At 42.2% G+C, this 26,988-nt stretch overlaps 3 protein-coding genes across 6 annotated transcripts in view; 1 reads left to right on the top strand and 2 right to left on the bottom strand.

Annotated features, from left to right (window-relative positions):
- The window catches only part of lamc1 (laminin, gamma 1), a 54,849-nt gene extending 47,721 nt beyond the window's left edge, over nucleotides 1–7,128 (bottom strand). Inside the window, exon 1 of the mRNA XM_012826320.3 lies at nucleotides 6,358–7,128. Within this exon, the coding sequence (XP_012681774.2) occupies nucleotides 6,358–6,727 (370 nt within the window). The 5' untranslated portion in view covers nucleotides 6,728–7,128. The remainder of the gene's footprint in view (nucleotides 1–6,357) is intronic.
- A 2,053-nt stretch (nucleotides 7,129–9,181) lies between these two features.
- LOC105899239 (testicular spindle-associated protein SHCBP1L) lies at nucleotides 9,182–14,544 on the top strand. Its single transcript, XM_012826407.3, has 10 exons — nucleotides 9,182–9,687; nucleotides 9,873–10,028; nucleotides 10,236–10,450; nucleotides 10,646–10,732; nucleotides 11,782–12,000; nucleotides 12,094–12,199; nucleotides 12,440–12,593; nucleotides 13,001–13,251; nucleotides 13,478–13,597; nucleotides 14,141–14,544. Exons 1-10 carry the CDS (start codon nucleotides 9,304–9,306, stop codon nucleotides 14,402–14,404), a joined length of 1,956 nt encoding a protein of 651 aa, XP_012681861.2. The 5' UTR covers nucleotides 9,182–9,303; the 3' UTR covers nucleotides 14,405–14,544.
- A 63-nt stretch (nucleotides 14,545–14,607) lies between these two features.
- dhx9 (DEAH (Asp-Glu-Ala-His) box helicase 9) lies at nucleotides 14,608–25,011 on the bottom strand. Of its 4 annotated transcripts, XM_031563151.2 has the most exons (29): nucleotides 24,879–25,011; nucleotides 24,348–24,465; nucleotides 24,076–24,216; nucleotides 23,861–23,963; nucleotides 23,522–23,655; nucleotides 23,274–23,422; nucleotides 22,292–22,338; nucleotides 22,024–22,160; nucleotides 21,725–21,814; nucleotides 21,096–21,257; nucleotides 20,623–20,700; nucleotides 20,304–20,495; nucleotides 19,921–20,062; nucleotides 19,751–19,833; nucleotides 19,319–19,475; nucleotides 19,078–19,175; nucleotides 18,653–18,866; nucleotides 18,382–18,476; nucleotides 18,156–18,229; nucleotides 17,858–18,010; nucleotides 17,281–17,441; nucleotides 16,965–17,076; nucleotides 16,643–16,804; nucleotides 16,341–16,468; nucleotides 15,920–16,149; nucleotides 15,716–15,831; nucleotides 15,391–15,591; nucleotides 15,113–15,234; nucleotides 14,608–15,034 (listed from the first exon to the last, which is right to left on the bottom strand). In XM_031563151.2, exons 2-29 carry the CDS (start codon nucleotides 24,456–24,458, stop codon nucleotides 14,898–14,900), a joined length of 3,729 nt encoding a protein of 1,242 aa, XP_031419011.1. In that variant the 5' UTR covers nucleotides 24,459–24,465; nucleotides 24,879–25,011; the 3' UTR covers nucleotides 14,608–14,897. The 4 variants fall into 4 exon arrangements, with proteins under 4 accessions (XP_031419011.1, XP_012681237.2, XP_042559660.1 ...); XM_012825783.3 differs by having other exon boundaries at nucleotides 14,608–15,234; XM_042703726.1 differs by lacking the exons at nucleotides 23,522–23,655; nucleotides 23,861–23,963; nucleotides 24,076–24,216; nucleotides 24,348–24,465; nucleotides 24,879–25,011 and adding an exon at nucleotides 22,438–22,585 and having other exon boundaries at nucleotides 14,608–15,234; nucleotides 23,274–23,410.
- Between the last annotated feature and the right edge of the window lie 1,977 nt (nucleotides 25,012–26,988).

The following is a 26,988-nucleotide window of genomic DNA, read 5'->3' as shown; positions in this document are numbered from 1 at the left end:
TGTGAAAAGGACCTTTTCAGAGTAACTTTACACCGTCATAATTAAAGGTTTGGAACCCTTTGCTTTCTTTTCAAAACATGTTTTATGTGCAATTTCAAGGGGATTTTGCTGTGCAGTTCAACAGATAACTCTGTTCACAATGAAACAAAAAGAGTCATGTTTAGAGAAAGAACTCTTGCAGGGGTTGCAATTAATACCCAAGAGTATAGTTTTTTGCTAGTAAATTCCTCATCAAAACACAGATAGCTCAGACCCCTCGTGGGACCAGTAAGAGGGAGCAATCCAACTTGGCCGAATGCAGATGATGTCCCACTGTGAGGTCATCAGATTTGTGACACTGGTGTCATGCAAAAATGTGTTTACGTGTGGGAACAGCTGTATTTGGCCAAAGGCTGCTAGAGAGGGGGGATAGACAGTGTCCTTTTCACACTTCTAAACATTGCTGCTCTTCTGTGAAGCTTTTGAAGAGTTTGTTGAAAAACAGAAAAACACACCCTCTTGACATTAGATATGCTTTAAGAAAATCCCTTCAAAAGAGATGTGAGTAAATTACACTGTATACAAAGCATCTGCTGTGGAGTTTAATGAAGCATACAAACTACAAAGGACACAGCTAAAAGAACGGCACATGGCCTTGGACCCAGTCTCACTCACAAGAAGCAATCTACTTAAGGATCCAGCATCGGTTTATTTTAACACTCGTGTAATGTGGAATCAAAAAGGTCCAGGTTACTAGAACTGTTACATAGACAATTAATGATCAATATCTTATTCAGATGTTACACACAAAAAAAAAAAAAAGGCAGAGGATCAAGGTCTGGTGTGCAATCTGGTCATCTACAGGAGATTTGAGTACTGTAGTAAAATGGCAATGAACACACATCTATTGGCACTTCACTGGTATTTTCCCACAGCCCAAATGATATGCCCCGTGGGCAAAGAGGTTTGAATGCTCAATCACAAACACTTTGCCATTAGGAGGGCTGGACACAAACAAGATAAGAGTAACTAATTGAAGGTAGCCAGAGGGGGAAATGCCCCTGAGTGTTTCAAGAGAAAGAGTCTCAAAAAAGAGATAACTGAAGGTTTTCCTCCAAGTCTTCAAAGTGAACTGATGCTTCCCAGATGCAAACAAAGATTCTGTACAGAAAGACACATCCAGCTACTGACACCCTACCAGATATTACAGCCCAACATCTCTGAAAAAAAACAAGTCCATGGCTCACATGGACTTTTAAGGAATCCCAACTATTTTCTGGAGGACAGACAGAACATCCAGATGCAGGAATCAGAGTAAATCAAGTTTTATACGGTTCCTTGTCCGTGTTTATGGAATCTCATCATTCGGGGACAGGCCAAATAACCACTGAAGGGCTCGTTCCCTTTGTCAAATGAGCACATAACGTCCTTTTACTCCACCACATGAAATAGCACTGCAGCTCCTCTCTGCTATAACACCGCAACACTGTGGCTTTTTACCGCAGTAAGTGGTCACACTGGCAAGGATCAGCAGCTCACAATGGCTGTATCACAGGGACATAAGACAGAGAGAGAGAGAAAGAGAGAGAACTCCTGCATTTTGTCCTTTCTGGGTGGTCTGACGGCCATTTGCTGACCTGAGCCACACAATTACCACAGCCACAAATTGTTTAAGACACTTCCTCATTCATCAGTAGGTGTAAGTGTAAGACTGAAATCATGCTCCAAACCCAAACACAAGAGAGAGCACAGAACAGCCCCCCCCCCAATTAAGTAAAAAGGTTCATCGCACCCCTCAGAGCACAACATAAATATAGGAGTCCTTAAAAACACAAGCTTCCCACACTGAGATCATACCACCTTAAACATAACAATAGGTTATAACCAGATGACTCGTTCTTGTCCATCCCCCTCTTGCTCCAACTGGTATAATTTGGAGCAGCTGGTCCCTCTTCAGAAATTACATGGTCTTTGATGGGAGTTTGGGAAAAAAGGCCTGAGAGGGACCAGAGAGACCCTTGGGCCCACCAAACATTCTCCTCCTCACTTTCCCACACTACAAGCGCCCCTTCCCATCTCTTCCCAGAACAGGAAGAGGAGGAACAGGCAGACAGACGAGAGAAGAGACAGAGACGAGATAGGAAGAGCGACACAGATAGAGGGGGGAAAGAAAGACCATTGGAAGTGCAGGGCAGAGCAGGAGGAAACAAAGAGCAAAGGAGAGTGAGAGACATACATACAGAGTGCTTGTGCTTGTGTGAGATGCACACACACAGACAGACAGACAGACAGCACTTCCCATGTTGGGGCCAAATGTGTCTTTAGTTCTGTTGAGGAGGTCAGGGTCACTGTTTGGTCAGTTTGTTCAACATTCTCGTAGGCAACTCACTGCTCCAGAGCGGGTTCCCAGGCAAGCAGACCACATTTCCCTGGCAGATGTATTGTCTTAAGACACCCCTGAGGACAGTGATTTTAGAGGATATCATACACTGCTTTGAATAGCCCAAGAAAACACATGCCAGAAGACATCGCAGCTTTAAGTGATTAAAGCACAGATGTACACAGCTCTCTTCCCATTTAAAGACGAGGGGAAAACAAGGCCTGCTTCTGTATTAAGAGGGCATGTGGAGAGCATATGAAACACAGCTGCATCTCCTCGCCGGAGAAACTTGTGGATTTCTGAGCAGCTAGAACAAATGCCCACATCCAATCCTTTTCCTTCGTCATACTAAGGCCAAGGCACAAAAAATGACATGTCAGGGCACTAACACTCAATATCAAGAACCACAAAGTGGAGACTTTTGTACATTTGAACCAGTAAGCTATAACTTTACATTACTTCAACAAAATAACCCTGACTGAATGAAAACAATAACAGTGGCTTATTAAAAGGCAATTATTTGCTTTCAGCTGAGAAAACAAATGAGGGTCAACCTCCAAGAAAATTTTAAATAAATCTTTGAGTAATGGACAGGCAAAACAGCAGCTGAAGAAGGGAGTGTCACAGTATCACAACGATTAATGAGTGTTGCTCACTGTTAATGTCAGGCGGATAACATACAAAGTGCCAAACTATTGTTTTCAAAGAATCTCTCTCTGTTTTCAGTGGTGCCATGCTTCAACCACTAGCCAAACAGGGCATAATTTGTCCACTTTGCTACCACAGTTTAGCCAGTGAGCAAACTCTCAAACATCATGAAATTTACATAGCAATAATGGAACAATCTATACTACTGTATGAATCCTGTAACCAGCCAAACTCGTTATGTTATATCGGTGAGTTTTCTCTTATCTCTTGCATATGCACAACAACTACAATGAATCTGAGTTCATCAGCTGCCCTAGCATTGTGATCTGACTGATAGAACTCAGGGTCTTACAGTGGCCATACTATCCACCGGCTTAACTTTTTCCTTAAGTCATAAGAGAGGAACCATCACAGACTTTACAGAGCCTATGTACTTAGTAATATCAACACCTCAGCACCAAGACTAAAACTGTGTACAGAAATGTCTCCCAGTGTTAGACTCCAGCAGAACGTATTTATTAATGGCACGAATTCCAAACACCTTTGGTTAAACTCATTTCACTCTTTCATTCTCATTTCACTTTTAAACTCGTTTCACTCTCAAGTTGTATAGGGGAAATATTTTTGTATTCATGACACTAGCTATCTAGTGTAACTGAATCCTCTAGGCGAAAGACTATAAATCACATTTTGATAATATGAGAGGGAAACCTATAAAACATCATGGGCAGACTAGTTCCACATCTGATCCCACAAACATTTATAAATACTGAAATGTAAATCTATCTTGTTAGCCTCTCCTTACTCCTTCCTGCTTGCTAGACCAACACACATCTAGTCCATCTTTCATGAAGGACTCTGTTGGTGTCAAGCCAGGACATGTCGGCTTCCTGCCTAAAACCAGCCCAGGTAGAGAGAAGAGAGATACAAATCCATCAAAGGCTCGACGCATGAAAATAAAGATTAAAGTTTAAGCGGTCATTTGGCTTTGGATTCCCTTTAACCAAGTGACCAAAACCTACACATGTTTAAACCTTCTGAGACACACTCTCTAATTAAAGAGTAACATGCACACTGATATCATTTCCTATATATAAGGAAACTGTACCAGAGGGTGTCCACTTTTAGCCGATGACAATCAAATGCCACTGAGCCACTGTCACACAAACAGAAACATGGTTGTGTAGGACGAAAGCACAATGAATCTATGAGACACTGGCTATATTACTGTAAAGGGGCAACATGGACCGTCTCCACCATTGTTGCCTCCAACAGCTGCTTTCAGCTGATTGGTCGCTCTGATGCTCTCCTTTCTCAAACCAGAAGTCCAGCGTATCGTTTTGCTTAGGGAGGCAGAAATTCAATGATTCGTGTAATGCAAACAATTTCATCAGTGAACTCATGCCTGCAGAGTGAGAATGAGAAACCAGCAGAGGGGTCATACCACGCAGAGAGCTCTGGGCCTGCTATGAAGCATTCACTGTTCAGGGATTTGAACTTAACGTTCCCAAGGGAGGGCTTGATTCATTATTGATCTATGTCACATCAACACCAACAAATACAATTTAAAGTGAATTTAGAAAATACCAATGTCAGCTTTTGTGTGAAATGGCCCGATTGAATTTTGAATTTCAAAACACAATGAAAGCACAGACAGTATACAATGCCAAAAATAATTTCTCTGAGATTCAACATTTACAAAACAGAAAACAGGTTCAAACAAAGTGCAGTGTAGAGAAAGTCTTTCTGAAGGGGGAAACTTCTCAACACTTATTTGGCAAAAAAAAAAAAATCACTTTTACTCAAAATGTCATATTATTAGGTTCTTCTTTTGGACGTTCCATACGTTTATATGCTCATGTAAAGGATCCGTCTTCACCCTGCTTTAACACCACTTGCCTTTACTCCAGATGATTTTTTTTTTTACTTTGTCGGTCACTATTTGACAGGCTTTGAAATACCCCCTCACTTATAACCAATTGCTTGACACAAGAAAACATACAATTCCAGTTAGTGGGGTTCGACCGAAATTACTTGGACTTCCACATTAGGGATGGAAATAAAACTTTCAGTGCTTTATATACCAATGATGATTCCGAAGACAAAAACATAAAAATCAGGTATTCCCCATTGATGATTCAACTGAGCAGCCTACCACAGACAATTTGGCCTGTTTTTAAGTAGTCTGTATGGAAGGTAACTTTGAAGTAAGGGTTACAATTTAGAAACAAAGGATTTGAGAGCATTTGTCACTCTTATAAATAATGTGCACACTAACATACCTACTGCGTGTCTAAAAACCTTGTAAGACTACAGCCATGTTAAATCAATCAACCCTTATGCTGTTAGCCCAGACAATTTAAAAAAAAAGATCCAAAACAAAGTCCAGCAAATAATTTCAATTTCTGAGTCAATTTAAGTGTGGCATTAATATGACTATGGTTAAGGTAGTTCATATGACTTAAGCCTTTGGTAAAATGTCCCTAGTGAAGCCACAACAGATCGGCTAGGTATGTTGCCAGCATTATGATTACCTTTAACAGTGAGGAATCTGACGCCATCTTGAGATTCAAGACAGCGTAAAAAGCAGAAGTTTAATAGGATTCCAGATGAACTTTATGTTAAGTTGTCTGGGAGAGAGAGATCGATCAGTGCAATTGCACTGTGACTGCATCGGCTCCTTGCGAAAAGCACACGGTGTCGAAAATTAAGAAGTTTGTAACCGGAGGGCATATAGTCTTACCCTAGTAAAATGACGACAGCACTATCCTAGCATTCCAAACTGCCTCCAAACCAGTTTCAAAAGACCATGCCAGGTTAAATTTAAGCATGCGACACAAACTGGCAAAACGTTTAGCTCTAATAGTAACAGCTCTAATAGTAACAGCTGTAATAATACGCTAGGCCTATAGGTCAGCTGAAACCACGTCCCGTTTGCCAGGGGTGTTTACTGGATAGGTAGGCTATGGGTCAGACTATATCACTACAAAATGCGTCTAGGTGTCATCATATATGAGTGTTGGCCGATAAACAGACTTCTGGTCCACACCACTTACATGACACAGTCGTGTCCCAGAGTGAATCTCTACGGGCAAGGTTAACTTAGCTAGCTAGTATATACAAACTCTATGGAGTAAATTCCAGCAACATAAATGTCTGTCAGCATGACGCAAATTACTTTATTAAGCTATCATAGTGAAATATCCTTAGCCTCCGGACAAGGCGAACTTTAGAGCCTATTAAAGTCGTAAACAAGATTACAGTCCACAAGTGTCTGATCTCATATGGAAGCATTGGGGTAGGCTATGCTTGCATGCAAAACGACATTTATTCCCAATATGTGTTCTTACCCAAGTGAAGCGTCAGATTGATGGAGTTGGGATACTGGATGCCTGCTAACATAGTTTGACTTTGCCACCAGGTGGTATCCATTTGGTTGTTGTAATCAGTGAGGTACACAGCGCTGTGATGTTGCCTAGGGTCCCTGGCATCGCAGATGTGGCACGACTTCGTGACCCCGGTCACTCCGGTCTGTACGCAGTATTCTTCGGGAGGGGAGCCGCAAGTGTTGGTAGCTACCACGGTTACATTGAAAGCGGCGTTGACGAACTCGGGCATGCACCGTTGAGGCCGAGCGGATTCGTCCGAACATTCATCCATTGCACAATGGCTGCATGCAGCCCAAAAAGTCAATAAGATCACAACGCGTAAAAAACGCATGGTTTAGTCCGTATGTTTTTCTAGAAGTTGAAACGTTCTCTAACTAATGAAGTTCCCTCTATCCCTTGCAACTTCTGGGATCTGCGGTAACTCTCCAGCTACCGTGTTCGCGGAAAAATAAATAAAATCATGCGGAAAAGTGTGTAACTCGATTCTCACGTACAACAGCGGTTCCTCAGCCTTGATTGCTCCCCTCTCATGCGCACTCTCCTCTCCTTCTCTTTTGCAAACTTCCACGGTCTCAACACTTATGTCACCCCCGCATTGGAAAAACTTTTGAAGGAAAAGAACTATCTGACTACACCCTGGCAGCTAGTGCGCAAGTCAAAGAACTTAAAAAAATCCCCTACGTCTACTTCCGCCTGAAGGATGCTTTGATGATCAGCCGACCCGCTGTAAAAGGCAAGTCCCAATGGCTGCGGTTTCAGGGGCTAACATGGGTGGGAGTGGCGAAAGGGAGAAGGGCGTTTCGACAAACTTTTCAATGGCCAGTTCCTCTGTCAACTTTCATGACCCAGGCAGTAGGCGTAAACAACCTGGCACAACCAAACCCTCCACATTCTCTCAATTATTTGTAATTATGTAAATTCGTTGACGTTGCACAACAATAACAAAGATCTAAACTTGGCTACATCTTCTTACCTGTAAACTACTTGCATTGTAATTGTCACAGAAATATATGTTATGTCAATTTCACTTCGGAAAGGGCAGCAAATCTTCAAGATTTTGATTCTTGGTAGATATAAACATCCCAGGTCAAACCTTATTATTTTCACAATAATATGCTTTTTTCATCATCTCTATCCACTTATTACTACAATTTAAGAAAACTGGTGCTCTGGCTTGCTCTGGTTGCCCAGTAAGGTCAAAGAGCAAGGTTAAATATATTCAGTGGGGCAAGGGTGTCTCTTAAACTCTAACCCAAAATAGCAGTTTGGATGGTAACTGTTTATGGCACGCAGGTCTTGAGTTACATCACAACCCTTATAGAATCCAGTCTGTTGGCCTGACAACCATTTTAAGATTAAGTGGATTTTAGTTTACAATGTATTGTAGCTGTAAGTAATGTAGCCTCCCTGCTGAGATGTGACTTTTACAGTATTTTTGTTTGTTTCTTGAAAGTTGTCATCCAATTTTTCATCACATAGTCTGACAAACAACTGTGTTGGAAAAAAAAATGCAACATATATTGACTGCATGTCTTAATGTGGCTTTTAAAAATCATATTATACTTTAGGAACAAATGAAAACAATGAAAGCGCATAAACTTATACCGTAGAAATCCAACATAGGGTAGACCTCACCAAAACTACACACATAGCCATGCCAAACACTAAATTGCCCAATCAAATACCATAAGTTGCACTGAATACAATCACGCTCAATTATAAATATATATTATAAATATTATAAAGTAATATAAATATATATTATAAAGTATTGCACCTGTAGTATAAAGGGTCTGTGATAGACGAGTAAACGTTAGTGTTCTTTCTCCGTTTAACCTACTCAAAGCGAACAGAAACTACCACAGCTTTTGAGTCTGACACCCTCCTTTCCTTATCTCATCATCTGTCAGATTTTGTTCCTCTGCTGTTGTACCTTGAGCTCATCCATTATTACCAAGTTACCCATCAATCTTTACCTTTCAGCAGTGCCAGAATTTGGGTCCAGCAGCGTTAGATTTATTCTTCAGTGTCAAAAAGTGCACACACTGTCAACACTTTCTGTCAAAGTCATTCCAGTCCCAACCTCAGACATTAGGGTTATCTTGGTACTTCAAGCTCAGACATGTTTTAAACGTGCATTGTCTTGTATGCTTCAGGACTCAGAGCACATTCATCAGCAATTGTTCTGTAAGGGGACTTTAGTTACTTAGGATGTTGGTGGTATGCCTTCAGCAATCACCAGAATTTACCCTGGGGTTAGGGGGGGTGGATCAGACTTCGGTCTCTACAGAGATATATTCATTGTTTGTATCCCGATTGTTTGATGTAGCCTATAATCAGATTAAGTCACTCTGAGATTCTAGATTACACAAAACAAAAAAGTCAATCAACACATTCCAATTAGGTTGAGAATACTGTAATTACCACTCAAGGACGGTTCAATTCCAAATAATTATTTCTCAATAGAATACATTTGCAGGGGAGATTTTGTTAATATATTACACAAACTTGTAGGCTACACCTCAATAATACGCATAACTGAACACGACAATGTGGCCTATATAAACGTTTACATTTTTAAATGAATTTAAACTAGACCTAATAGAAGGCCTTTGTGGGTCAAAGCACTAGTGAGGAGAGTCGCTAATCTTTGAGCCCCCCCTAATGTTCAAATTAGGAAGACTAGTTAAATGTAAAAGTTGTTATTTTCTTCTTGCTACGATTTTAAAATTTAGGCTAGTTATTTTAACCCTCAACCCACCACAGGCATAATTTCCCGCGCATTTGTAGTTTTGGAAGCTGTGGCTCGCGAGGAGATGTTAGACCAACAAAGTAGGCCAACTGCAGTCCAACCGTCTAGTTAATGAGACTAGCCTTGCTACACCTGGGAGAACAAATTAGCTGATAATGGCGACGTGTGCCGACTCAGATGTTCCTGTAACTTTAGATGAGAGAGACTTTGTTGAAAGCCCCGAGGAAAATTACAGTGTGACGAACGAAGATTATTGTAAAACCCCGCAGTCGTCCGAGGGAAATCCGAAAACGCCACCCAACAGTCCTATACGCGAGATGGCTTGCAGTAGTGTTAGCGCAAACGTCACAACTCCTAAAGGTGCTAGGAGTAAAATGCCAATGGCTAGGAAACTCCTGACTCCAAACCCTGATGGCGAAGATCCAGATGATATAATCGAAGAGGCAGAGATGTTACCCCATATATATATTTCACAAAAGTCATACTCCTTTGAGGAAAGAGTGGAACTTCACTGTGATAAGATTATTGGCGCATGTTCGGTAAGTCTTAGAAAAGCTAACGCTAACTAACTTTAGTTAGCCAACATTAACTAAGTTAGCAAACAAGCTAAGATTAATATAAGCTAATGTAAATAATGGCAACCAGGATAACACTAATAACTATGTCATTAGGTCAATGTTTCATGTAAAGTTATATTTTAATATCTTGTTTGCCATTGCTTTAGGCTGAAGATGCAGATGAAGCCATCAGCTATTACATTACAGACAAACTTGTTGACGCTCCATTCTGGACAGCAGTGTGGAAAACGGCTCCTGAAGTTTTGCTCATAACGCCCAACGGTGACATTGGAGACTTGCCATTCGTTGGCGTTCTTGTCCAGGTCAAGAAGTACATCTCACTAGTGTAATTAGCCTTAATGTTAGCGGGGCCATTTAGAATGACCCTCATTAAGAGTGAAGCTGTAATTTATGATTAACAAACCATTTTTTTGTCTTCACTATTAAGCTCAGTTGTGAACCAGATTACTGTAAGCAGCTGACTACCATGACCTTTCAGTTGTTACTTTAAACCGTTGTTATAATTTTAGGTCAACTGCACCGGATGTGATGGAAAAACCCTGCCTCTTCGAGTTTCAGTGTCTATTGCTGAACCATATTCTTCTAATATTGCCAACCTGCCCAGAGAACTTGTGGAAGAAATATTGAGGGAACATGATTATACTGTGCCAATCCTAGATGTCTATCCAATTGAGGGCTTGGGCCCTGATGAAGATAATATTGCAGAGGCTCTGGAGCATGCAAGGTATTATGTGTAAACTAATTTCATAATGCTGTAATGGCTAATGACGTATATGACTAAGATATATTGTTTCCTATGGTTCCGACAGAATAATTAAAGTAACTGGATCTTTGTGCTTTCAAATTCCTTTTTATTAATCAAATAAAACTGACTTTGTTAGCATAACTGTTTGGAAGTGAGTGCTGTCAATCTCCACAGGTTTTTCTACGATTTTCTGTGGAGAGACTGGGATGATGAAGAGGACTGTGATGAGTATGCTGGAGTCATTGAGAAACGCATACAACTGTGAGTTGTGAAATATGCTGAAAATCATAATGTTATGGGACAGTGATTCATACAAAGGAGTTGGATGCTTGCCATAATTAATTTTTGTGCATCTAAAGCCAAGGACATTGTGGTGTACATTTATTGATGATGCCCTTAAACTGAAAAATACTTTTTAGAAACAGGACTTTCACAGCATAATCAGATATACAATAGCGAAAGTGAATTTAATTCTTATTTGATTTAAAACGTTACTTAGCACCTACATACAGTTATGATAGAAAAATGTAATACATTTTAATTATTATTCTGTTTTACTGAGGCATACAACCTGTTTTACTGATAGTCATACATACTAGGGGTGGGGAAAAAAATCGATTCTTCGATTTCTCTCGATTTTCTCTAGAACGATTCTGTCTCGATTTTTTTTTTTTTTTTTTTTTTTTTTTTACACATCCATTTTGTGTTGAAATGCAAGCTGCATCGATTATTGCATTGTTCATTGAAAGTCATAATTGTGACAAGGAAAAGCTTTTTCTCTAAGAAAAAAATAGAGAAGGTAATTCATCTGTTGATTTTCTTTAATTATCAAACACAAAGTAGGAAGTGATTTGAGACTCTGAGTAGCAAACTCAAATGTTTTAGAAATCGACATGCATCGATAATCGTTTTATCGGTTTAGAATTGATAATCGATAATCGGTTTTGAATCGATAATCGGTTTAGAATCGAATCGTTAGTTGCCAAGAGATTCCCACCCCTAATACATACTGTTCTTCTTTCAAGGACATGTTTGAGAGCACTTCTGTAGTGATACGAAACAGACATATCAACATCCTGGGACAGAATAACGCCTGTGTCTGCTCATGAAACATGTTTTTTATACTCATATAAAGGCTGGCTGCGCCCATCTCATCTTTGGAGGTTGTTCATGATATTTGGTTGTGACACTCTCCCTCTTTTGCAAAAGATAAAGTGCTGGTATAATTCTTATTGCTGGTCTCTGTCTCATTAATATTAACGTCTTTATATTAAATTATCTAACAACTTATCATTTGAATATATCTGCAGACACTATGAAATCCAGGATGGAACAATTCCAGGGCCAATTAGCGAGCGCTACCGACGGACTCTGGAAGAGTACCGTAACAAGAGGATGGAGCTCACCAAGTTCCAGTCCAGGATCAGAGGGGACGCCTCACCCGGGGAGGCTGTGGAGTGCTGGAAGAAATACTACGAGATGTCTATGCTCTGTGGCCTTGTGAAGTTCTGGGAAGATCTGAGACTCAGGAAAGAAGTGTTTGAAAATTGACTACCACATAGGTGTGTGTATGGACAGTGATGGTGTGTTGTAACTTGTTAAATTTGTCTGTTCTTTTACAGAAGCCATGGGCCATTTTACCCTAGAATCTACAAGCGCAGGAAAGGACAGAGACTGTCTGGAAAGGTGGTCACTCACATAGTGGCGCAGATGATGACAACAGATATGGTGAGTTAGATTACACATGACAACCTGAAAAACCAGTGTACTAAATAATATAGTTTACTCGTAGATTATTTCCTAATTATGTTGGGAGCCATAGATTGTCATTAGTTAGCTAATCAAGCCTAAGAATGAAAAATGTCCTGTTTATGGCTGTTTTTCTGTGTTCTTCACATCTAGTCACTGCTTGTACTGGACATGTGTCTCTTCCTTGTGATCTGTAATAAATGTATGATGCATCCGCAGATAAAGAGCTTCTCGGAAGACACGCTGATTCAGCAGCATGAGACCCTGCCGGCGGCTCTGGATGCCTGCTACTCTGGAGACATAGTGGTGATCTTCCCCGGAGACTACAAGGCTGCTGCCCTGGCGTCTCTCACTGATGACATCACCATCAAAGGTAGTAACTCTGTCAGAGTGTGAGGGGGGGGAAAGACCAATTTGTACTCCCTCAATTTGAGAAAAGTGGAGGGTAGAGAGGATATGATCCTTGCCACAGCATAGAATGAATTACATTTGCTTTTTTCATGTCCAAGAATTTTGTCCAAAAGTGAAATGTGCCTCAATTCATAGAATTCTGTTGTAAGGACTTACATTTGGTTTAGACTTGAAGATCTGTATGCATCTTCAAGATCCACCTCCAAGATGAAGTGTTCTTTCTAAAATTTAGTTTGGATGCCTCTGTCTGACAAGAGTTAATTAAACAACAGCGCCTCCTTGAGCCAGTTTACAGCATGACTATGGAGAAATAAATTGACAGTGAGATCCAGGTTTCTGGAAATATTGGGTTTCTGTTGTTATTCTCAGGATCTGGACAGCGAGGCAAGGTGGTAATCTTCTCTCACCCGGCCCACGATAACTTTGTGGCCTCCAAAGCGGCGCACGTGACGCTGCAGAACCTGACCCTGGTTCAGCGCGGCACCTGCGATGGCATCGTGGTGGTGGAATCAGGCCGCATGACGCTGGAGAATTGTGTGCTCAGATGTGAGGGCACAGGTGTGTGTGTGCTGACCGGGGCGTCACTCATCATGTCCAGCTGTGAGGTCACCGGTGCACAGGTACAACACTGACGCACTGTTTAAATTCAGCATGGGGGGGGGGGGGGGGGGGGACTGTGAAAGGACATGTCAGTTCTCACCATCCACTCACCTGTTGCAGAGCTCAACCATGTAAATACTCTCTAGATTATAGCTATACATCATGTGTCAGTAGATACAGTCATTTAATTAATCGTGTGGATATAGATCATCTGAAAGTCTTGTTTTGTGGGGAAATGGTCATCAGGGAGCAGGAATAGAACTCTACCCTGGAAGCTCGGCAGAGTTGAATGGGAATGAGATCCACCACTGCAGCAACCAGTCTACCAAAGACATCAAGAGTGCCCTGGGAGGCATCAACATGAAGGTATGATGGTCACTGAGCAGAATCTGGCAAAGTATCCTTTTTTCTCCCAGTCATATGAAAGGTATTGTCTTTGTAATTTTGATTTGTAATATTGAACACTTTCACCTTGGATTGACTTAGTTGCCAATGGGGCCTCAGCCAATCAGGAGGAATTCCTACCTGCCAGTAAATCACTGTTAGCTCCAGTTGTCCAGTCCAGTTTGCATCCATTTGTCCTTGCCTTAGGTATTGTGGGGGAGAATGTATCTGGAGTTAGCCTTCTTATCTTTTTATCAGAATAACTGACTAGACTTTTCAATAAAGTTACATGCAGCCTAGCATTTGTTTTTGCTTGTAAACGACATTGCTTATTTGTTCATTCTAATTTGGGGATGCCAGGTTTAATCAGTGCTCAGTTTAGCCCAAATTAGGTGTGGCTGAAGTAAAATTTCATGATGTAGGAATGCTTGGCTGACAAATAATGCTATAAATCTGATAATAAAATGTGTTGTTATTGCACACTAAATGGTAATGAAGGCACTAAATTCCATTCTTTATTGCCAGGTCCTTCCTCAGCCCCAGCTCAAACTGTCCAACAATCACATCCATGACAACCACGGTTATGGGGTGACCATCCTGGTACCAGACAACAGCCCCTGCAGCGGGACTCAGGATGAGCTGGAGAGCACTGCTGCTGGTGACCAGAGCGAGACAGACCAGCTGTCCAAGGCCATCCAGAAACTCAGTCTGGAGATCCACACCAACAAGATAGAGTCAAACAGCTTGGGAGAGGTGGGCCTGCTGCACAAGATGTGGACAAATGCTTAAGCTGGCAACTTGGCCCTAAAATGTTTGGGGTATGTTTAACAATTGAAGAGTTCCCTGGTAAAAGATATGAATAGCTGTAAGGATAATTTTGATCAAACTACATTTCTTTGTTCAGAAGGTTTTAATACCTTGTTTTCATTGTTTCTTCCTACAAATCGACAAATTCGACACTTTGCAAATAATTTGACCGTTTTAAAAGTACGTTTTTCAAACATTAAAGAAAATTTATGAAAAGTACAAGTATTTCTATCTTGTCTTTCAAAGCAATTTTACAGACATGGAAAACATTTATATCAATATCACAAAACAGTATGGTCAAACAATTAGGAAATTGTTAGCAATAATTATCTTAAGATATGTTCAGGCTGACTAAACTTGAGGAAAGCTGTACTGGCATTTTTAAACATTGGAGCACTTTTGCATGAAACTTAAAAAAAAAATTATACTTTGTTATACAAACACTTAACACAAACATCTTTTTCATTAAATTCCTTTAAAAACCACCCCTGAAACCTCTTCCTCCGCCACCATAGCCTCCTCTGCTTCCACCCCTATAACCACCTCCTCCTCCGCTTCCACCCCTATAACCACCTCCACCTCCCCCTCCCCCTCCTCCTCCTCCTCCTCCTCCTCCATAGCCACCTCTGCCTCTGAAGCCTCCAGAGCCCCTGTATCCCCCCCCACCACCATATCCTCCTCCTCCTCCACGGTACCCTCCACCTCCTCTGTAGCCGCTGCCTGGCCTCAAGCCCCCACCACGTCCCCTGAACCCTCCTTCACCACTTCCGTCGAATCTCTGCATTTTTGGAGGCGGAGGGCCATCACCAAGTCTGTGAATAAATGGAAAACGGGGAAGGGTCAGCTTTTCACCAAGTTTAAACACGTCAGGAAAAACAAACTTTATAATATTAGATCAAGGTAGTTTGCTTATTAATCTAAGTATATCAAAGTATATTCAGGAGTTTTCATCCCTATACAATCTCTACCTTCGGTTGTTGGCCATGAGGTTGATCCCGGCAGAGGAAGGTTTGGAGATGAGCCGCAGTACGTTCAGCATGCGCTGGTTGGTTGGGTCCAGCTGGTTGATGATTTCCGGGTCTTTGGTCACCTCCACCACCAGAGCCTCCAGCGCTGCCCTCAGGGCTGCAACAGACCCCGCCACCTCATGGGGGATTCGGAGCTTGATCCTATGTGGGGTGGGGTGGGGGGACACAAACATACCTGGTAAATGGTGGCAGACGATCTTTGAATAGTTCTATTTAAGTGGTAAAACACCAGCATAAAACATGTGAATGTTATCAGACCACTTACCAATCATCCAGCTCCACAAAGTCACCATTAGAGGTAATTTTCTTTGCAGCAAACAGGATGAGCTGTAAAGGGCTGACCATAGTCATTCCTTTGGCTGAGATAGCTCGAGTTCTGATCTGAAACGCAGTTAAGCCAGGTCAGATCATGCAGGAACCCTTCCTAAAGATGTACACACTGGGTGAGAGGGGGGATGCACAAACCAACCTTTTCTCCAAACACGAAGAACGGACAAGGGTACGCCATGTCATGGTTGCTGAAGGGGCAATTGACAGAAGACTTGTGGATGAGAGCGTTTCGGCCCTCAGTGGTTAGAATCTTCCTCTTCTCTTTGTGGTAGCACACGTTGGGATAGGAGCCAAAGGTCAGCAGGGAGATGACCACATCCAGGTTGTTGTCAGGGCCAACGTTGTTGAACATCTGGTTCATCAGACATTCTGTAGGGGAGGGCAACATAAGCAAGGACCCAAGCTATTTTCACCTCCAGGGTAGACTCACCGTTCAATACTGCCACTTGGCCAGAGCTCATGTGTAATATTAACACTTACAACATGATCAATACTCGCAACAATGATGACACAAAGCCATTTTTTCTAAAGGCGCTAGTTTTAAACAGTGAGTACCACACCCTCAGGGAAGCCTGCATTGATGAGAATTTCCTTCAGCTGCACTTTGGCCTCCCAGGTCATCCTGAGAGTGTGAATGTGAAGTCGCTTGTGCTCACAGAACCTCGTCTCTGCCTCCTCTCCACCCATTCTACCAGAGGAGAGGGAAAAAAAGATGATAAATAAAACACAAATTCCCATACAATTGATATAAACTCTAAATCACTTCATATAACATGGTTAACAGAAGAGTAAGCAGGTCTGAAACTGCAAATTAGAAAGAGATGACAATCTTACATATTGCACAAGGTTGTAATTGACCTACCGGACATCATCCCAGGCCTGAAATACAGACAAAAGGGCCACGTGGTCTGAAAAGCGTGAGCCGGCAAAGTTCCTGTGGACAAAGCCCAGGCGTTTACCCTCGCTGATGAAGGGCTCTGGAAAGCAGGAAGCTGCTGAGATGGTGCACACTGCATCACCAACACTGAGGGAGGGAAAAAAAGAGCTTTGTCTGGTAACCTGCCAAGTTTCAAATTCTAAGATGATGGCAATTTGCTTGTTAAGGGAAGCCAGTAACAAAAAGAAAGTGCCTTAGTGTGAACGGAATTAAATTGGTGTATTAATTCGGGTCCCTGGAAACTTACTTGAGGATGCAGCCCATGATCATCATCTTGCCCAGGCGGGGCTCAATGGGCAGCTTGGCCAGGATGCGCCCCAGGGGAGTGAGCTCGTCATTTGAGTCAAGGGCATCCAACTCTGCAGCAATTTAGATTTAGTTTGACTTAAATTGATTAAAATCAGACAAATGTGAGGGCAGAGTTGCTATGTACAGTTTAAAAAAAGAAAGCTAGACACTGATCAACCAGTGCCCTCTAGTGGTGAGTTATTTAGGACCATTATATTTGACATATTTTATGGGTGCCGAGAAAGTCATTAGGATATTAGAGATCCAAGATGCACCTCTGAGTGTGTGTTCCGCCTCAATGACGGCGTCCAGGGGCGGAGGTTCGATGGCTTTGGACAGGAAGTGGCCGATGGCTCCCAGTCTGAGCAGCTTGATGCTGAGGGCCACTTCATGCAGCGGCGTGCGGAAGATCTCCGGAGTCATGTGGGTCTCCAGCCTACAGACGGAGGGCGGGATGTCACTCACGTATCACACGAGTCAAAACACTTAAACTCAAGGTGACGTAAATTATGCAACTAATATACAGTAGTAAAACCAAGCCTGATCCAGCATTGACCTCTGGTTAACAGTTTGGAGATGTTCATTCTAGTTTTGGGACACTCAACACCATTACGTGTGCAAATATAACAGAATTAACTTGCACAACAGTTTCACATTGAAGGGAAACTTCTTGATTTTCCAACATGGGCTATTTTTTTACAGCCATTTTGTGGTTGCGGATTTAGCGTTTAAACTCAATACTGGAGCGATTTCCATCATTCATTTGGACCCAAAAAGATCTAAAAATAGGGCCCAGGTTGAACCCACCCCCAAGCTGCCCTTTTAAGACAGCAGTGAGAAAAATGAGAGCACCTGTCAAAGCGGCCTCTGCTGCAGAGGTGGAAGCAGAAGCCAGGCCGGACTCTGCCAGCTCGCCCTTTCCTCTGCTCCAGGTTGGTCTTTGAAGCCCAGACCGTTGCATAGTTGGTCATATTATTATGGGATGTAAACAGCTTCACCTTCTGCCTGTGAATGACAGAAATGAGACAAAGGCACTTAGACTATTGTGTGAAACATGTCAGTGGTACCACATTTAGAAAACAAGTAAGGAATGTCTTGCACTGGATGAACTGCAATGATTATGCATAACAGCCCCTTTCAAAGCACTTACTTGCAAGAATCAATGACGTAGACAACATCGTTGATTGTAATACTGGTCTCTGCAATATTGGTTGACAAGATCACCTGTAAAAAATAATAATAAAATAATCAGGGGATACAAGGAACATAAGGAAATTATAGACGTTTGGCTGTAGAGAGCCATTGTCGGAGTGGGGTTTTGTGGCTAATAACTGGTAGATCTGTGTTTCCACTCTTGACCCGACATTGAGACTGACCTTGGTCACACCCTCAGGCATAGACTCAAACACCAGTCTCTGCTCCTCCCTGGGGATCTGAGAGTGGAGAGGCAGGATCCTGTAGCGCTGACTTCCTACACACACACACACACACACACACACACACACACACACACACACACACACACACACACACACACACACACACACACACACAAATATTAACAGGCCACTTTCTCCATTGATTTTTAGTTTCTCTTCCTAATGGGACTACACTGTGCAATGACTATGCAAATCATGCATCACCTACCAAAGTGCGGGTTCATCTCCAGGTGCTTCTGCATGGAATAGATGAGGTTCCACCCGGGCAGGAAGACCAGCACGGCCCCAAACACCTCCAGCGTCTCGATGTACTTGAGCAAAGCCTCGATCAGCTCAAAGGAGGTCTCCTTCTCGTTCAGCTGAGACATGGAGCGCTTGGTCTCTGGCCCGTACTCCGCTCCACAGATCAGGTTACAATTCATCTGGGGGGGAAGAGGGACAGATGTTCTTAGCTTAGAAAGGGTCAACTTGATCAGGGTGTGCCGAGTGTACAGCTGGGATGGGGAAATCAGGATGAAAGAGGAGCTCAGTACGAGGATCAAATAACTCTCACACAGACAGGGCCAAAGAGTGGAACTCAATTAGCCATTCACGCAGGGGGGTTTTCACAGTGGAAAATATTGACAATAATACCTCATCTTCTCCTCCTTCCTCGTCTTTGTCCTTCCTCTTTTTTTCCATGGGAGGGGGGACGAACTGAGTCATCTGAACACAGTCCTCAAGGAAATACTCTGGGTGGGGGGGTTACAATCGGTGAAGTGAAATGTCATGACATCAAGAGGTGCAGTCAAATTTGTATTCTCAATCTCAAGAGCAGAAAGTTCAATTACTATGAATGGAGGGTGGAGGAGGGTGAAGAAGAATCTTCTCTTACCTTGGACAGGGAAGGTGCGCCCATGCACCTCTATGACTGGGGCACTGAAGAAGTACTCTTTGAACATGGTGGTGTCGATGGTGGCAGACATCAGTATGACGCGAACCTCAGGGTATGCCTGGACCACGTCTCTCAGCACAACCATCAGGAAATCCGTCTGAAGAGTGTCAATCAGAGCTAATGATTACTGAAGTGGCTTTACAAAAGTTGGGCAGATTGATAGGCATCTGCTGAAGGTCTCTGAATGAAAAGTTCAAAGGTTTTCTCCAGCTACAGCAACAACAGACGCTTGTGAAATAATACTGAAAATATAAGCCTGCTGATCTGAAAGGCCTTTGTAACCCTTTGAGACAAGTCAGCAGCAACCAGAGGGTGGCGCACGCCCACAAACACACACACACACACACACACACACACACACACAGCACTTACATTGAGATCCCTCTCGTGGATTTCATCAACAATCACGTGACTGATCCCTCTGATTCCAGACTCCAGCTTCCTCAGAAGCACCCCTGTGGGAGAGCCATACCATTCCATAACGGGTTAAGACAGATGATGGAGAGACCTAGAAACACTGCAGGGAGAGGTGCTATACGTACCGACTGTGCAGAACAGCACACTGGCGTGAGGCCTGGGCAAGAAGGACTCGAAGCGCACGCTGTAGCCACAGCTCTTGCCCACCTCCTCTCCTCTCTCGTAGGCCACGCGCTCAGCCACGGACACCGCGCTGATACGCCGAGGCTTATGGGAAAATAATATATAATTCAATAAAAATTGGACACAACGCAACAAGAAATACTCAGCTGTAATGATCAGGAAATAAAACACACAAAATAGTCATCCAGGTAAACATGTTGTTCAACAACCACTGAGGTTGTAACTTGTCAGTGAGATAAATAATACAAAACTGACATTTCTCTAATGTGTTTCCAGAAACACTACAAGAGAAGAGACAATTCAGAGTCTCTGATGTTATTCTCACCTGGGTAACAACTATGTTGCAGTCGGCAGCACGGCTGTTCTTGATAAAGTAGTCCAGGATGTACTGGGGCACCTGTGTGGTTTTGCCACAGCCCGTGGCTCCGCGGATGATCACCACAGGATTGCTGTGGATGGCATTCATGATCGCCTCCTCAAAGTTCTTCACTGGAAGCTTGTCCCTGTCCTTTATACCCTGGGAGAGAAAAAAAGAAAAAAGAAAATCACAATTCATACTGACATAGGAAATAACAGAACATCAGGGAAAGCAAATGTATATGAAATGAGGAGACGAAATTTCAAGGTTATTTTTTACAACTCACCATCTGGAGGTTTTCATCATTCTCTAGCTGATAGTTCAACTCTCCCAGCAAGTCTGCACTTATCTGCTCTGGGGTACACTAAGCACACACACATTGACACACACACACAAGAGGTTATATATATAGGTTGAAGGCAGAGTCTGTGTTTCAGGCTAAATGTTGCTGATATTTGAGCTCAACAGCCAACCAAATCACATCCCTCTCTTCCGTGCTCCTGACACAACGTGTTAATTAGCTGGAATATGGCTCGGTGAGGGTCACTATGTTTGACCCCCATTTACAGAGCTAGGACTGTGTACAAACATCGCAAGGGTTTTTTGCACACCCACACACTGAACAGACAGTTAAGACTAAAGAGCAATTTGCTGAATTTGACCAAACATCCACCTTTAATATAGATACAAAAAGAAAAGTTTAAAACATATGGCATAAATCCACATATTTATGAATGACTGAACAAAGGGTGGACTTACAAAAGCCAGAGGGCCTTCATCAATGTTGCTGCTGGTCCAGGGGTTCCAGTTGACCTGTGGGGGTGACCAGGGCACCACCCCTGCTGTGCTCTGCCTCTGAGCCGGCTCAAAGCTGGCCAACTTCCCCTGAACCAGAGACACCGGAGAGCTTGGATCCTCAGGCTGAAGTAGAAAGAGACCATTACAAATCAATGCCATAGTTAGGGTTCTCACCCATTTCAAAACTTTCCATGACTCTTCAAGGACCCTTAATGAAATGTACATGACCCTTCACAATCTACAAGTACACATAACTATGTCTTATTCCAGAGGCTTGTTAGGTTAAGTCAATTGAAGTGGAAACAGGAATTTGGGCAATGGACCATGATCCATGGAAGAGTAACATAATTCATTAAACCTACATATGACAAAATCAAATTTCATGGCTTTTCCCAAACTCAATTAATTTACTGAATCCGGGCCTGAAAATGGTATTTTAAAATTCCATGACTTTACCAGGATTTCCATGACTGTGGGAACCCTGTATATTACCAAGCAAACTAGTCCCAAACTCCAGAATATCGCACAGTATTAGGCCGCAAGGTTAAACAGCTGAAGGACTGAGAATGGGTTTAGAAAGACCCACATACCAGTAAGGGGATCTGAATACCCAATTCCTGGGTGACGCTCTGAAGCTGGTGCATCACCTCATCTGGTACATTCACTTCATAAACCTCCACCTGATCAGAGCATGGAACACCACCACAGTTTGAAATGGTTAACTTTGTGATGAACTGAGGAATTACTATCTTTGCCGAACGAAACTCATTAGGTCACACCATCAGTAGAAATAATGTGCTACACTTGCACATCACATTCAAATGATATGGGGACACCTTTTAAAAAGCCATCTAGATACGAGTAAGCAAACGTAGGCTATTCCACTCACCGTCTCACCCTCTTTCTTCTTAGTCATTCCAGTGTAAGCTTCAATGACACCCAGATGGTACAGCTGCCGGACAACAGACAGAGCACAGGACTGGGCTGCCAACTTCTTATTGGAGCCATGTTCACGAGCAATTATCTCTGTTTAAAATAAACAATGAATGCAAACAGTGAAAAAATGGCAACACATTTGTTATTTTACTAACTGTTGCAATCGTTTTCTTTGAACAAAGAGGCAATGCAATAGTGCGATTGAACAAAATGGCACTTACTTCTACCAAGCTGCCTGACAAAAATTGTCATTTCAGCAATGAAGCTCCTGCAAAAACCAAACATGAAACAGCCTCAGACACAGGGACCCAAACGATAAGTCTGCTCTACAGACATTCAAAATGACACACAGACACTTTCAACTGACCTCAGACCTTCACAAGCAATGGCTAGCACAGCCAGCTGCAAGGGAGAACCCTAACGTCCACAATGCCCCCTCAGTGGTGTTTATGTTTTTCTGCCAGACTTCTGCAAACCAATCAGAACTGTTTCCAAGTATCCACAGCCTTCCACTCCTAGTGGGAAAGTGACACCAGAAATCACAACCAGACATTACCAAGCCTCACCCACACCGGTCCCACTTCACGTTACACCATGCGACAACTTAGTGCACCCTAAGTGATGTCACATGTTTTTAACATGTAAGGTTGTGATTTCTGGTATCGCCATAGCCCAACCATACACCATCCTACTGACACAGTGAGCCAAAATCCACTAACGGAAGAGCCAATTAGAGGACTTTGGCAAACTTGATGACATCTGTCTCCACTGATATTAAAGAAAGCTTCAGCAGTTGCTGTCTGATTTCCTTTTTTTTACTGATAGAACTTGACGACAATACTTGAAATGTAACAGAAGGAAGTTTAAATGTTGTGACTCACAATATCAGAAGCAACTGCTGAGTCTAACTTTATGGAAGCTTTCTGAGATCTCCCAGAGGTTCTCTGCACCCCAAGAAGGTCTCTCACATCACTGTAGTCCAGCAGAAAAACATACTCTCCACCTAACTACTACACAGGCTTTCTGGCTAGCCTTATCCAGCCTCCAACTGATGATCTCCTCCTGAACAATCCTATGTTAACCTATTCCCATAGAGACACGCAAAACACAGTGTTTCGATTAAACTGATAAGTGGCAGACATGGTCATATATCATTCACACATCGTCTGCTTCTAGAAGGGGACCCGTGCGACCCGGCCTGACCTGTTGTGGTCAGGCCCAACTTGGCTGTATTTGTAATCAGTTTGGTTCTTCTCCTTTTGGAAGAACTGGTTCAACCGAGCCTTGGCATTTTCCAGTGTCCAGTTGCCATGGAGACCTGCATTCAGATCAACTTCCTCAGATTCAAAGGTCTAGAGGGGGAACAAATGACAGTGCACAATCACATCAGCTGCTGTAAATCCACCATCAAAATCTTGAAATGTGCCTGAGACACTGTAGCGAGTTCCTACCGCTTCTTCATCTTGCTGCTCTTTCTTCATATAATACTCCTTCAAATTAGCTCCTCGTTCCCACTCAGCGTTACTGCTGTTGTACCCCGAATAGCCTAGACCTGTACCGCCTGGCCCTGGTGCGCCATGCTTCTCTGTGAGTAGTGAAATTGCACGTGAGAGGTTAAGACAAATACAAGCATTCGTTTCAACTCGGCATGGTCCATGCACCAATAGCCTAAGCCTATTGAGGTCTGACGCTCAGGGCAGAAGTCCAACCCCTTGTTGTGAAATGGTCAGCATAGCTTCAGTTCAGACAGATTAAAGTAAGAGAGTAAAGAAAAAAAACTGCAAACCTACCCTGTTCCTTTTTGATAGCCAGATGTGGAGGCAGAGGTCCACTGGTAGGGAGATCTCCAAAACCAGTACGACCATCTGTTTCACTCGGGGCAGGCACACTTGGCTATAGGTGAAGAGTTTTATTAATAACACCCCTGGGCCAACTAACGCTTTAGTCACGGCTATATAAGTGCGTATGTATACATGGCTTGCAAAGACAACAGCACTACATTTACCCCAAGAGCAGGGACCTCGCTTGCGTTCATTTCGCCTACTCGAACAAGGTAGTTGACAAAATCCCGGGCTGCATTGGACTGTGCGTCCTTCTTGTTGGTGGAGTTTCCCATTCCAATGTAGTTGAAGCCCTCCACTCGAACCTACCAAGTACGCGTTTATTATTGACAATGTCAGCTAGTAAAACAAGAGTGCATTTATGAAGGCTCACGCCGTCAACAAAAGTGTGGTAGCTTAGCATCCCAGTTTAGTTGAATCATTCAGATTAACTTACCTCACATATAAATTTCTGCCGGTTCTTGTTCCCAGCTGACTTTATATCATAAGTGGGCGTAAGTTTTTTCTTACCACACCACGCATAGAGGAAATTCTTAATGTCCGCCATTTTTTACCTAAAAGGTAGCAAAGACCCAATGTTATACAAATACCAAGATGATAAATAAATAAATAGACAATATGCAACTGTTTCATTTGGTAACTTCACTGGTGTTCGTTGGCCCACGAGCTGACTAACCAACAGCCTAAACAGCTCGCCAAGGGGTATGCCCATAGACATATACATGTATACATGTCTATGGGTATGCCGACCTAGCGTTAATTAAGCTTAAATTAGCCCTATGAAGCTTGAAACGTTCGCACCTTATGTTAAGTAGCGTGACCTGTGGAGCAGTTCAAGTTAGGAAACATCTGTCTGTGTCTGTCATTTTAACGTTACTTCATTTCTGATAACGACCCAGGAGGAAGCTAACATTAACCGTGTTGTTTTATGTTAGCTTTGCATGCAAACAAAGCTGCGTGAACTTACCTTCCCCCTGTAGCACCGTTTTATTTCAATACTACGTTACTACACACTGTTTAACAACCGCCCAATAACGGCAGCGATGGAGAGGTCATAGACCCAATACAAAACAAAACCATTTACTAGGCCCTCTCTCTATGAATGAGTTCCGTTCTGCTAGCAACGATAACCCACAATAACCCCAGGAAGTAAAACGAAACGAGGAAGTAAAATGAGTTTGTTGTATCAAATGAAAGGTTTTTACAACAAACAACCCTGTTAATCGACTGGGTAATATAAAAACCTTTTATATGCAACGAGTTTTATTGTTCCATTTGTCCTAATGATCGGGAAAATAGTTAAAAGCGTGTTTGAAAGTTATAGTAGCCTATTTGTCATTATAAAGTCCTAATCTGTCTACTCGCTAGCTCAGACTTTATAATGGTATTTTGTTAACTGTGCATTATATTAACTTGCTTTAAAACAAGGTAAGATATAGTGAGTTAATTTTAAGCGTACAGGATACTTTGATAATGACTAAGATGTAGCTGAAAATTGACAATTAATATTACTTTCATAGTAACATCAAAATGGGTTAAAAACGATTCACTGATGTTACAAAAGTATGATTTTCTTGTTTAAATATAGGGAACACTGACTAAACAGGCATCATTGCAAATATTGTAGTAAGAAACAGTAAAACACACAACAATCTGCTGATAAAAGGATTATGTCTTCAATAAAGTTGGTTGAACATGTTCAGAACACTGTAAAGAAAGGGTAAAAAATGTTTAGCAGTAATTAATCTGGCCATTCACTGTGAAAAAACACTTGACACACAGATCACACAGGTGAAAAGGGATTATCTCCAATGCCATGGTATTGCCATGTGACACGTATCAAACTTTGCTGATGAAACTAAAGATTGTGTCTCAATGAAAGGGGGGTGGAATATGTTTAGGACATTCCAAACATTAAATAAAATTTGTGAAGTAGTTGAGATTTACGTCCCTGAATGCTCCACAATACTTTAAACATAGGTGATCAGACAGGCGAAAATGCATTATCTTCAATGGTAGGGCCATGTGACATGTATCACTCTTTGCTGATGAAACTAAAGATTGTGTCTCAATGAAAGGGGGGTGGAATATGTTCAGGACACTCCAAACATTAAATAAAATGTGTGAAGTAGTTGAGATTTACGTCCCTGAATGCTCCACAATACTTTAAACATAGGTGATCAGACAGGCGAAAATGTATCACTCTTTGCTGAAAAAACTAAAGATTGTGTCTCAATGAAAGGGGGGTGGAATATGTTCAGGACACTCCAAACATTAAATAAAATGTGTGAAGTAGTTGAGATTTACGTCCCTGAAGGCTCCACAATACTTTAAACATAGGCCTACACACAGGCGGAAATAACTGGTATGGCCTTAGAATAGGGAATGTTTTGGGAATCTGTCAAATAGGAGGTTCAGTGTATCTGTAAACAACTATGTCGCTAAATTCTCTTCTGTTAAATATGGTGTGCCTCAGGGGTCTGTCTTGGGACCAATTGAATTGTATTTATACATGCTTAGTCTTGGGCACATTAATTGTAGACAAGGTGTCTCTCTCTTTTCAATTTTATGGTGACGATATGTAGATTTAGCTCCCTGTTAGCGTCCCCTCCCTGCTCATTTAATGACTATTTTGCAGAGTTTTAATTACCTTTAAATTTACTTTTACGGTTTTTATTTTTGTTACACTACTATCCTGCTTACACTACACTTCGTTACTTTACTTAAGTACATTTTTACGTATCTGTACTTTACTTAAGTAAAAATAATAGTGCATACTTTTTACTTTTACTCCATTACATTTTTGAGCTATTATCTATACTTTTACTCCGCTACATTTCTACAATATGTGCTGTTACTCGTTACATTTTATGAACATAGTTTCGCCAAAATGTTGCCTACACAAAACTATGGATTGCGTCGCTGTTTTGGAAGTTTAAACCAATCAGGTGGCTCTATCAACTCCAATGATATCAGAGTGCGCGTTTGGCAGCAGCACTAGCGGTAGCTTTGCCTGTTATAGTTGAACATTCAGCCTGACTACTGCCTATTCAACATGGATCCAGAGTCGGCCTGAA

Source organism: Clupea harengus, chromosome 25 (assembly GCF_900700415.2).
Source record: "Clupea harengus chromosome 25, Ch_v2.0.2, whole genome shotgun sequence".
Taxonomy (NCBI): Eukaryota; Metazoa; Chordata; class Actinopteri; order Clupeiformes; family Clupeidae; genus Clupea; species Clupea harengus.
This window is presented reverse-complemented; position numbering and strand designations above follow the sequence as displayed.

Excerpts from the sequence above, each read along its gene's own strand:
- LOC105899239 (XM_012826407.3), top strand. The coding sequence starts at position 9,304 with ATGGCGACGTGTGCCGACTCAGATGTTCCTGTAACTTTAGATGAGAGA. Across the intron at positions 10,733-11,781 it reads ATTGAGAAACGCATACAACT|ACACTATGAAATCCAGGATG; the intron begins GTGAGTTGTGAA and ends ATATATCTGCAG. Across the intron at positions 13,252-13,477 it reads GTGAGGTCACCGGTGCACAG|GGAGCAGGAATAGAACTCTA; the intron begins GTACAACACTGA and ends AATGGTCATCAG.
- dhx9 (XM_012825783.3), bottom strand. The coding sequence starts at position 24,458 with ATGGCGGACATTAAGAATTTCCTCTATGCGTGGTGTGGTAAGAAAAAA. Across the intron at positions 20,496-20,622 it reads ATGATGAAAACCTCCAGATG|GGTATAAAGGACAGGGACAA; the intron begins GTGAGTTGTAAA and ends TTTCTCTCCCAG. Across the intron at positions 16,150-16,340 it reads CAATGCAGGCTTCCCTGAGG|AATGTCTGATGAACCAGATG; the intron begins GTGTGGTACTCA and ends CCTCCCCTACAG.